The sequence below is a fragment of the Denticeps clupeoides genome, chromosome 13 (assembly GCF_900700375.1).
Source record: "Denticeps clupeoides chromosome 13, fDenClu1.1, whole genome shotgun sequence".
Classification (NCBI taxonomy): domain Eukaryota; kingdom Metazoa; phylum Chordata; class Actinopteri; order Clupeiformes; family Denticipitidae; genus Denticeps; species Denticeps clupeoides.
Window position 1 is genome coordinate 673,624 of NC_041719.1, and position 10,918 is coordinate 684,541.

General features: G+C 55.1%; 1 protein-coding gene across 2 annotated transcripts in view; it reads right to left on the minus strand.

The window, feature by feature from the left end:
- Nucleotides 1-167: 167 nt before the first annotated feature.
- The window catches only part of LOC114802526 (protein KIAA0100-like), an 18,380-nt gene continuing 7,629 nt past the window's right edge, over nucleotides 168-10,918 (minus strand). For both annotated transcript variants that reach the window (XM_029001524.1, XM_029001523.1), the window contains exons 9-39: nucleotides 10,912-10,918; nucleotides 10,595-10,662; nucleotides 10,379-10,515; nucleotides 10,183-10,301; nucleotides 9,629-9,822; nucleotides 9,268-9,547; nucleotides 8,984-9,189; nucleotides 7,888-8,902; nucleotides 7,601-7,792; nucleotides 7,319-7,521; nucleotides 7,130-7,248; nucleotides 6,698-6,921; nucleotides 6,427-6,617; nucleotides 5,837-5,936; nucleotides 5,543-5,742; nucleotides 5,161-5,464; nucleotides 4,724-4,881; nucleotides 4,437-4,643; nucleotides 4,254-4,353; nucleotides 3,913-4,095; nucleotides 3,717-3,838; nucleotides 3,462-3,617; nucleotides 3,260-3,381; nucleotides 3,006-3,186; nucleotides 2,661-2,747; nucleotides 2,465-2,575; nucleotides 2,247-2,382; nucleotides 2,031-2,158; nucleotides 1,319-1,420; nucleotides 1,096-1,230; nucleotides 168-995 (exon numbers count right to left, since the gene is read on the minus strand). The exon at nucleotides 10,912-10,918 is cut by the window's right edge and continues 118 nt beyond it. In XM_029001524.1, coding sequence (XP_028857357.1) covers nucleotides 801-995; nucleotides 1,096-1,230; nucleotides 1,319-1,420; nucleotides 2,031-2,158; nucleotides 2,247-2,382; nucleotides 2,465-2,575; nucleotides 2,661-2,747; nucleotides 3,006-3,186; nucleotides 3,260-3,381; nucleotides 3,462-3,617; nucleotides 3,717-3,838; nucleotides 3,913-4,095; nucleotides 4,254-4,353; nucleotides 4,437-4,643; nucleotides 4,724-4,881; nucleotides 5,161-5,464; nucleotides 5,543-5,742; nucleotides 5,837-5,936; nucleotides 6,427-6,617; nucleotides 6,698-6,921; nucleotides 7,130-7,248; nucleotides 7,319-7,521; nucleotides 7,601-7,792; nucleotides 7,888-8,902; nucleotides 8,984-9,189; nucleotides 9,268-9,547; nucleotides 9,629-9,822; nucleotides 10,183-10,301; nucleotides 10,379-10,515; nucleotides 10,595-10,662; nucleotides 10,912-10,918 — 5,682 coding nt within the window. In that variant the 3' untranslated portion in view covers nucleotides 168-800. The remainder of the gene's footprint in view (nucleotides 996-1,095; nucleotides 1,231-1,318; nucleotides 1,421-2,030; nucleotides 2,159-2,246; nucleotides 2,383-2,464; nucleotides 2,576-2,660; nucleotides 2,748-3,005; nucleotides 3,187-3,259; nucleotides 3,382-3,461; nucleotides 3,618-3,716; nucleotides 3,839-3,912; nucleotides 4,096-4,253; nucleotides 4,354-4,436; nucleotides 4,644-4,723; nucleotides 4,882-5,160; nucleotides 5,465-5,542; nucleotides 5,743-5,836; nucleotides 5,937-6,426; nucleotides 6,618-6,697; nucleotides 6,922-7,129; nucleotides 7,249-7,318; nucleotides 7,522-7,600; nucleotides 7,793-7,887; nucleotides 8,903-8,983; nucleotides 9,190-9,267; nucleotides 9,548-9,628; nucleotides 9,823-10,182; nucleotides 10,302-10,378; nucleotides 10,516-10,594; nucleotides 10,663-10,911) is intronic.

Sequence of the window (10,918 nt, forward strand, 5' to 3'; positions counted from 1 at the left end):
GGCTACTACCACCCTGTAACATCATTCTCCTTTATTAACTTTTTTTTTTTTTAATACAAGCACTGTGATTGGTGTGTCAACCAACAGTGAATTAACAGTGAGAAGGAAAAAAAAAAAAAAAAAAAAAAAAACACTTACATGTATTCTAAAATACTTCCAAAGACCACAAGATTGATGAAGCAAAGTCTCTCTGAAAATAAAAGTGGAGCATGTGATCAACTGAAACGACAAACACATTTACAAAAATACCAGAAAATACTTCTGGGTAGAAAGTGCCAGTGTTAAAATTAGAAAAGGTGACTTCCGCCAGCAGACGGGCGTGCTTGGCGCGGCGAGCGAGTTATTGCACAGGCGTGAGTCGCTCGGGCTGTAGTGTGAACATTTGGCAACAGAAATGCAACAGGTAAAGCTTTGAGGGCACACACACACACACACACACACACACACAGGTCTGTCCTTAAGGTGCATCACGTTGGTCCTCAAGCAGCGGCTCTGGATCCATCTGCGTCCTGGACCAGCAGGAGGAACAGAGATGCACTTTTCCAACATCTACCAGATTAAAACGTTAATGATCGAGTGCCAGGGACCTGCTGAAAACACTGAACTAATGATCCCAACCAGGGCACCTCTGGGAGAAGCCTGATTGGTTGTTGAAATGATGTGTGGGTGTGGTCTGCCGGCTGCCCCAGCGGTGGTGGGTTCGTGTCTCATGGCTCGGCCTGCCGAGCGTTTGAAGGCAGTGGGGTGGAGCCGGCGCTAACCGCACTTCCTGTAGAAGCTCAGCGCGGACGGGCAGCAGCTCACTTGCGGCGGCTGAAGATGCTCTTCTTGCTGGAGCTCTTGTCGGCAGAGCTGAGACCAATTAGAAGCCGGGCTTTTTCATCCTCCTCCTGCTGCTGCTGCTGGACAGTGCTGTCCAGCTTCCCCTCCAAAAGCGCCTTCCCACGAGCCTCGGCGCCCAGCGCCGGCTTAAAGCGCAGCTTCTCCTTGATCATCTACAAAGCAGTGTTAGAAACGTTCACACTCGAAGGTTAACGCTCTAATAATAAAAACACAGCAGATTTCGGTCTGTACTGTGTGTGTGTGTGTGTGTACCTGAGCCACCAGTGCTTTCCGACTGTCCCTTTTCACAGCCATAGCGAAGTCCAGCCACGTCCAAGTGTTGTTGTGATACTCGAGACAAGGCAGGACCAAGGTAAGATCCTTCCAGTCAACACCACTCTTCTCCGCCTGCACACACACACACACACACACACACACACACAATGAATGTGATTTGTGCCTCAGGGCAGTAAAGGTCCAACTGGTCGGAACTCACCTTGTAGCTGACGCACAGCGGCACCTGAGGGATCTTGATGTAGATGAAGGAGTTGTTCATCGCCGCTCGTTCCTTCATCTTGTCAATGTCGTCGACAGGATGCTGAGGGAGAACAAGCGGTCGGCATGCGTTTGGAACGCAAGAAACACGTTTATAGCGCTCGTGCACTATTCTAATTTACAGAGTAGAACAGACAAAACTAAAACAAGGTTATCTTATTATTATTATATTATTGTTACCTTACAGACTAATGGCGTCCATTCCAGACATGAAAGATTTGTTCCAAGTTTTCTGACACACGTTCTGTTTTCTATTCCCCTTCATTGTAAAGAATGTGTGGTGCTAGTAGCCTAGCAGGTAACCCACTCGTGACCCAGGTTCAAACCCCACTTACTACCATCTTGCTCAGGGACACGACACTTAACCCTGAGTGTCTCCAGGGGGGGGACTGTCCCTGTAACTACTGGTTATAAGTTGCTCTGGATAAGGACGTCTGGTAAATGCGGCAAATGTAAATAAATAGTTCAAATGTCGCTTCATCATTTCCTCTCAGTCATCTGCTCATCCATCATAAGTATCCTAAAAATCGAATTAATGCTGCGATTGTATATTGCGGAAGTGACGCCATGATGTTTATAGTCACATGACCAGCATTTACGTCTCGTCTTCATCAAGTCATAAATGCCGCTGACGAACACAACACTAGTCGTACCTCCGGGGCCTTTCTGAACGACCTCCTGACTCCGGCTGTGCGGTTCAGCCCCTGGCTGCCCCCTTTGCCAGCGCCCAACCCTGCAATGGCGTCATCTGACAGTTGCCGTGGTTTTACAACAGGGATTCCTGCATTGGATGAACGTTCAGAAACAGACGAGGTAATAACGGTAATAATCAGAATAAGAGCGTAGCGGCGTACCGTTAATTTTCCTACCTGTAGTAACCAGTCGGAATTTATCCTCTTCGTCTCCAACCTCCTCCTCCTCCACATTCCTGCCAGGGAAGAAGAATCCCATCATCCTGCGGAAGAACTGGTACTGCAGCTGGATGGTCAGAGGAACCACGTTCACCTGGTTTTAAAAACAACGTCGGCGCACGTTTAGAAACCGCAGAATCTTCCAGCCCGGCACATGATGAGCGTCACATGATCACCTCAAAGTGCTCCTTCACAGAGATCCCGCCCACGGGAGGGCGGACCTTACTGAAGATGCGCAGGGCAAGCTGCCGTCCTGATTGGCAGGGACTCTGGGGTCGGAGCACCACCTACACGATCAAACAGGGACACTTGGCTTCACGGTGAACCCAGAGCAGCGCCTCCGGTTGGTTGGTGAGTAAAGCGCCGGTTTACCTTGTAGGCGGCGTTGGGCAGCAGGTTGTTCATGGTGAACCAGCCGAGCTCCAGCAGATGCTCCGCTGTGTCATCTGACTTGTTCAACTGTGGGGAAGGAGGAGCAGCGACGTCACAAGATGTGAAAGTGAAGCGATTGTCATTGTGAGACACTGCAGCACAGCACACGGTGAAACGTGTCCTCTGTATTTAACCATCACCCTTGGTGACAGTGGGACCATGACAGGCACCCGGGGAGCAGCGTGTGGGGACTGTTGCTCTATTCACCACTAACAGTAGAATTCACTTTAGCAGGATGTGGGTGGAGCTTGTAGATGCATGGGGCGGAGTCTGAAGGTGACCCACCTTGCTGTACATGAACCTCTGCAGCTCCAGCTCTGCGATACCTAGCTGCCCGTCCTCCTCTGTCAGACACCAGCGCGCCTGGGCGAAGTAGATCTCGGTGCACCGCACCACGCTGACGTCTTCCGGAGGCTTCCGCAGCTCCAGCTTATTGGCCCTCTGCAGCTGGAAGTCCTTGAAACACCTGAGAGGACAGTGCCATTGCGATGGGCGGATCTGAACAAGGTGGTCCAACGTCCTTGTTCTTGACCCCTCACCTAATCAGGATGTTGAGCTCCTCACTCTTCAGCTGCAGGTCAATCTTCTCCTGGTTCAACTGGTTCTGCAGCTGCAGGTTGATGTCCGTCAGCTCGTTACTGCGCTGCTCGTCCAACTGGGACTGTGGGGACGCAAGGCACCGTTTTTGACTAGAGTAGCAGGTCGGTTGTGGACCTGCAGTGAACGTGTGCAGGTGCCCACCCGTATGTTGGAGTAGATCTGCTTCTCCAGGCGCCGGATCTGGGCGACGTGCTGCCTGACCGACTCCTGCAGGTGCAGGATGCTGCTGCGCTGCTCCTCCGGGTTGCTGGAGATCTCCAGCTGGAACCGAACGCGCTGCTTCTTCTCACTGTGCTCCTGTAGAGAACGCCGGCCAATCACAGCGGAGAATTCAGACTAAACAATGCAGCAGCTACACTGCACTGTGTGTGTGTGTGTGTGCGCGCGCCCACATGCCTTCCGTTTGGGCTCAACGTGGAGCAGCAGGTTGTTGACTATGTCCAGGATCATGGTGTACTGTACAGGGTTGGTGGAGATCTCCAGGTCGTGGTGGATGAGGGTGAACGTGTCCACGGCTCCTGCAGCAGAAGCACACGTTTACAGCGAGAAGGCAATTCACCGGCGCTTCTTCGCGATGGCAATTGGCCCTCACCGGCCTGCTTCTTCAGCAGGTCCTCCTTCTCGCGATGGTGCCGGATCTCGGGCGGTTTGATCTGCGTGGCGAGCTCGGGGTCGATGTCGTGGCTGTAGCTGATGTAGTACATGCGACAGCTGCAGCGGGAGATGATGCGCTGCACCTGCTGGGTCTCCTGCACCTGAGAGGGCACGTTCCAGTCTGGACACAAACCGTGAAGAACAATATATCATTTGGCTGCTGGGAGAACATTGTTTTCACCAGATAAAAACCAAGAAAAGTGAGGGGGCAGCTGGGTAAAAATCTTCTGGAACCTTCCAGCAGCCAACAGGGAATCAGTGTGCAGTGTGTGTGTATACCTGTGGTCGTGCTGACCATCCCCCCCACCGCCTGTCCACTCTCCATCAGCTCCAACACGGAGTCCAGAGGACGCTGCCGCTGTTCCTCAATGTTCTTCACCTGTAGGCCAATCAGAGGGCACCACGCAGTTCAAAGACGAGAGGGTCTCAGCCCTTCACGTGCGCCCGTGTGCCGCCACCCACCTCCAGCCACAGCTGCCAGTCCTCCTGCTCGGACGGCCCAGACTCCATGGTGGCGAAGTACTGCATCCCGTCCAGCAGACACGTCCAGGTGGTCTTCTGCTTCAGAGAGTCGCTGTACCAGGCCGGGTGGTGCTCGTTCTGCAGGAGCTGCGCTTTTGCCGCCGACACCAAGACGCAGCCCCCGGTCTCGGTTCCACGGAGCATCATCTGAGCAGGTGCACCAACACAGACCGTGATCAGTCTCGATCAGAAGATGCTCGTGGTCCACGCGCAGAACTCCACGCTACCTGCCCGTTGACCAGTTCGATGAACCAGTTGCGGTTGTACACATCGTCGGTCTGACAGGCGGCGATGCCACAGAGCTGGTCGCTCACACCCGACTCCTCCTCCGAGAAAACCACAAACTTGTCCGTCTCCTCGATCAGCTTCTGCAGCATGGAGGACCCTGAGGGGAACCGCGATTCACGTCAGAGTGAAAGTGGGGTGATTGTCACATGTGATACACAGCAGCACACAGTGAAATGTGTCCTCTGCATTTAACCCTGAGTGAGCAGTGGGCACCATGACAGGCGCCCGGGGAGCAGTGTGTTGGGACGGGACCCGGGATTCGAGCCGGCAACCTTCTGATTACGGGGCCGCTTCCTTAACCGCTAGGCCACCGCCGCCCCGGAGAACTAGAACACTGAGCCTGGATTGCTAAGGCGTTGACGGCAAGAGGACTCACCTTCACTTCTGTCCGCACGGCTTGTGATGGGTGTGGTTACTGGTGTGGGTGTGGCCGTAGGGGTGTGGCTGGGGACGTAGGCGGACATGCTGCGCTTCAGCTTCTTCATCTGCAGCTGCGTGTCAATTCTCAGCCCCTTGAGAGCCTCGGTGGACAGGTTCCTCTTCAGGACGGCGGCCTTCTTGTAGCCGTCGTACAGGCCGAAGGCAATGTTGCGATTGGTCGCGGTCCAAGAGGCGCGCAGGTCCACCAGACACAACCGGTGGGTGTAGGAGGCATTGCTCTCATCTTTGGTGCTCACCTCCTGAGGGAAATCTTCATCATAAGGACATGCAGCTGTAGGACCCGCCCCCAACCCCACAGTTCCCTGGGCGTGTCTCACCTCCTCTGTGCGGTTGCTCTGCCGCTGGTAGCTCAGGGAGGACAGGCTGAGAAGGTGGGTCTTTTTCACCTGTGCGTTGATCTGGTGGTCAGCCGTCTCGTCCCAGGTGGACGCCATGAGGTGGACCGTGACCAGTGAGAGGTCGCTGACCATCTGAGTCACGTTCCACTCCGAGATCAGCCTGCGCATGACCGTCCCAGCTGGACAACGTTGGACAGGCAAAGCACACAGTTACGTCTCGGTAAGAAATCCACCAATCAGGTTCTTTTCATGGCTCTCTCTGCAAGCACGTACCCTGCGGAACGAGTCTCTGAGCCCCTCTGGTGAAGACCTGACCCTTGGAACATTCCAGCTGGACCCCACGCTGCTGTGCAAACGAAGCCCAGTAATGCACCTGGAGGAGCAGAAGTGGAACAAAATACAGTGTCGTTCAGAAGAACGAATCCTTTAATGGAACGTACTGAACCGAATCAGTTCAGTCGAGCAGTCCACTAGGTTACTACCACCACTATGGGTGGTAGTAGCCTAGTGGGTAATACACTCACCTATGAACCAGAAGACCCAGGTTCAAACCCCACTTACTACCATTGGGTCCCTGAGCAAGACACTTAACCCTAAGTTGCTCCAGGGAGACTGTCCCTGTACTTACTGATTGTAAGTCGCTCTGGATGAGGGCGTAAATGCTGTAAATGTAAATGTAATGTAATGTAATGAGCAGTCAGCAGAATCACTCTGTGAACTCCCCTCTCCTGAATTGTCCTTCTCTGAGGGCGACCGTTGTTCTCCGTTGTTCTTACAGATTAAGATTCCATATAAACTCTAAACGTCTGACTGGCAGTGAGGAGAAGGTGCACGTGACCCATGTGAGGGTGTGGCCTCCTGACCTGTAGCTGAGGGAAGGACGCGGTGTAGGAAAGCTGCTTGTAGTGTTGGCCCAACTTCTTCTTGACGGGCCGCAGACTGTGGAAGAGTTTCCCGCGGCAGATGGGCCGCGACACACTCGTCCACGTGGCCCAGAAGTTCTGCATCCAGCGCAGGGTGCTGCTGTACAGGAGGATTTTGGGCAGGCACGGTTCTGGACACACACGCAGAAGATGTAATATTACAGTGCTAGATGCAGCACATTGTTCCTGAGTAATGTGTGCGGGTTTCAACCTGCGTTGGAATGCTGTTTGAGGTCCATGGTGATCGACAAGTTCAGGTTCTCGGAGCGGAAAGCCCGGTACGAATCGTGGGGTTGGCCTGACGTCACGTCGGCCACATTCTCCCCACAACACAGCATTACAGCATGGTGGTCATGGGGGTTGCCATGGCAAAGCCACTGGAGGTCAAGGGTCATCCATAGATTGGGGAGATGAAGGAAACAGATGTCATCGTACCTGAAGGAAAATTTTAGTAAAAAAAAAAAAAAAAGCTCCTTCAAACCTCTTCTGTGCAATTCTCACCACTTCATTTGTCATATTGAGGTCAACAGAGGTCAAGCCTCTCACTGCATATCACACCGTGTACGACTACCAACTTGTAATTGTATGCAATAACACATCAACTGTGCGATCCTACACAAGTGGTCACACCACTGGCCCTCACTTGGACGCGGTCCTGACGTTGACGTCCATGTCGCCCTTGAAGACGAACTGTCCAGGGTTCCACTCGAAGTTGAGGTGGATCCACTCCCAGTGCAGGTTCTCTGTAGTGTTATAGGGATCCTGAAACAGGAAGCGGAACAGGTGACGAGGCTACACACAGAGACACCGCGTGGACACCATGAGAGCGGACCTCAGTAGCGAGCTGGTGGAGGTTGGCCTGCTCGATGTCCATCACCCAGCGGCCGTGGAGCAGCAGCCGACTCTTATCCCACCAGGCCAGCGGGGGGGAGGGGTCCACCGTGGGCTTGGTCAGCAGGTCCACCACTTGACCAATCAGTGTCCAGGCTGGGTCCCAGCAGGGACCCCACACAATGGTGTAGAGGGAGACCGTAGCTGCGGACAGGAAGACGGTAGAACGCTCAGAAGGGGTCAGATGGGGGAGAACCGTGGAGGTCAGCCAGGCGGGACTCACATCGGAGGTCGTAGTAGAACTTGAGCGGCGGGATGTTCCTGAGGAGCGTGACGTCGCCCCACGGGGCGCCCAGCTGCACCACCTGCCTGCGCCGCGCACGGGGGTGCCCGTCCTGTTCCGTACCCATCATGCGGCCGGACAGGGTCCACTCCCGAATCTCAAACAGGTAGCGGGGGTAGTCGCGGATACGCACTGTGATGAAAAGGTCATGAGAAGGTGGATTTAGCCAGAATAAAAGCAGCAGCGGTGATGATGATGAAGGTGGCGGCGATGGCGGTGCTACGGACCCAGGAAGGAGGACAGCTGCACGCGGACGGCCCGGCACCACTGCGCCACCAGCGGCAGGCCGTCGCGGGGGAACGGGCTGACGCCGTCGATGTCGCGGAGCTGCTGGTGGACGCGCTCGGGCCCGTGCAGCGAGCGGTCGGCCAGCACCGCCAGCTCCAGGTCCGCCGCCGTCCAGGTGAGCAGCGACTTGCGCATGGGCGTGTTGGCGTAGAGGCGGCGCGAGCGCTGGATGTAGATCTCGATGTGCTTGCGCTCCAGCGAGGTGTACAGCTCCTCGATCTTGCGCGCCGGCAGCAGCTCGCCGTGCTGCTTCCGCAGCTCCGCCACCTTCCTGTCCAGCAGCTGCAGCCGCTTGGCGCTCTCCTTGCTCTCGTCCTTCATCAGCTCGTAGTTGTCGCGCAGCTTGATCTCGAAGACGTCGTCCAGGAAGACGAAGGAGAACTGGTTGATGCGGAGCAGCAGGTCGGGCGGGAGGCGCTGGGCTTCGGGGGTGCCGCCGCCGCGGTGGAGGGTCTTCAGCCACTTCTGCACGTTGATGGCCTGGTCGAAGGTGTCGGAGAAGTTGTACTGGTAGGGGAACTCCACGGCGACGCTGGGGAGGGTGAAGATCCAAGCGCGGTTCTGCAGGGAGGCGAGGAACGGGAAGTTGGATCTGTGGCGGCTCAGCTCCTCCGCCTGATCCAGCGCCTGCAGGTCGGCCTGGCAGAACGTGAAGATGTCGTTGCCGTCGAAGTTGATGACCAAATGCGGAGCTGCGGCACGGAGCTCCGGCCCGCGGTGTGAGACGGAGACGGAGTCGACCTGGAGCTGGATGAAGTTCCGCTCGCTCACAAACGCGGTGAAGACCACACTCCTCAACTCCACCTGCAGGACCATGGACACGCCCCCAGAGTCACAGGGGTCCTCTGGCTCCGACAGGATGGTCCAGCAGCTCCGACCCTCACTCAGGTGGTGGTAGAGGAACATGTGATCAGCTGGAGTCCAGCGCACCGACAGGGCGTCATCACACTGGACCTGAGCAAGACACGCGAGGAATTATTTTCACCGCAAAGTCATTTATCTTCATCATTAACGTAGAAAATATGACCCCCCAACCTCCAGACGGGGCGCGGAGGGCTGGAACTTGACACACAGAGACGTGAGGCTGGCAACAGGCTGGGGCGTCTGGGCCGCGGGGCAACATGGCTCCATGCTGTCGGTCAGAACCTTCACCACAGACAGAGCCATACCCTGTACCCTCAAATCTGAGCCGTCCCCCGAGCCACGCCCATGGACAGAGTCGACGCGCGTCGCAACGGCGCCTGAAATGGACATAAAACCGATCTGACACGAAGCCGCACACATGGAATAATCTCATTAAAACGGTTCCACCGTCTCACCTGCAACATTCGACAGAGAGAAGAGGTTGGCGTCTTCCAAACTGAACTCCACGTCAAAAACCCAGGGAGCTGAGGGGGTGGAGCCGGGGGAGGGAGTTGAGTCTATGTGGGGAGGAGCCTGTACGGACGCCCTGCAGCCATTGGGGGCAAAGAGTGAAAGTAGGCGGGACAGACAGCGTGCACACGTCTCAGACACCTCCACCTGCAGCCCCTTCAGACCACACTCCGCCTTCACACAGGGCCAGGGGGCGGGGCTTTCAGACTGAGGCGAGTTGTCGCCCTGCGGAAATAACCTCATTAGCCTCTTACAGCATTAAACCGGACGCACGATGACCAGACCTGCTCGTGGTGTTGGGGTTACCTGCAGGGTGAAGGAGTCCAGGATGAGCGCCTCGCCCCACACGTGTTTGCCCGGCGGGTGGGGGGCCTGCTGGATATGGGAGCCCTGACCCACCCGCCACCAGAAGTGGTCCAGCGACAGCGACGCCTGCAGACGCCGAGCGGGGGCGTCGCCATCTTCAGTCTGGGAAGGCGGTTCCAGGACATGCTGCAGATCTGGAGAACAGCAGTACGTCACAGATGAGACCTCGCGACCTCGAATCTGACGTCCCTTCCAGAAATTCGAGCCCCAGGACATGCCATTTTGGTGGCTGTAGCTTTAAATGCTAATGAGGAGGAGGGACGGCCTATAGAAGTGGAGGGTTACAGTCGTGGAAATGACGTCGTGAAGTTGTGTCTGCGTTTTTTTACTGAGCAATGATTTTAGCAGGTGAAATTCTACAGATTTTATTTAGACATGTTTATACTGACTATTGTTCTTGTATATTGGGGCAGTCAATGTATAAGAAAAAATAACTCTGAAAATGAATCAAATCGGAATATTTCCATCTGTTAAGTGTTCGGGCTGCATCTCACCTGCAGAGGTGGAGAGGAAGCCCAGGGCGAAGGGAGGCGTGTCCCCCAGCTGCACAGACAGGCTGACGTTGGACACGGACGAGTGCAGCATCACCGGAACATGAAGCTGCGGCAGGAACCTGTGGAGGGACACCACACCTCCCCCTCAGGCGGACGTCCCAACGTGAACGCAAGTGACCCCCTCAGCAACACAAACCTGTTGGCGTCAGCGGCCTTCTCCTTCTTCAACTGTTCCCATGGGAACAGCTGCAGCCAATGGGAGAACTCCTGGTGTCGGTAGTGGATGATGCAGGTGTTGAGAGTGACTGCGGCCGAAACGTTCACCGACGTGACCTTCAGAAAAGAACACAATGCAGCTGGAGCAACTCTGGAGCGCGCGCAAACACACACACACACACACACACACACCCACCTGCAGGACAGTCTTCAGCATGTTCAAACACACAATTCTCTGCCGACTCTGGGACAACAGCAGCCCATCTGCAAGCATGCAAGGGAAATTCAAATAATTATGTCAAATTGATGAACAACGAATCAAGGGTGTTTATTTTACATTTACAGCGTTTACCCGACGCCCTTATCCAGAGCGACTTCCAGGGACAGTCCTCCCCTGGAGACACTCAGGGTTAAGTCTCTTGCTCAGGGACACGCTGGTAGTAAGTGGGGATTGAACCTGGCTCTTCTGGGTCTTCTGTGTGCAAATTGTATGTGAATGATTGTATCTCTCACCCTCCAG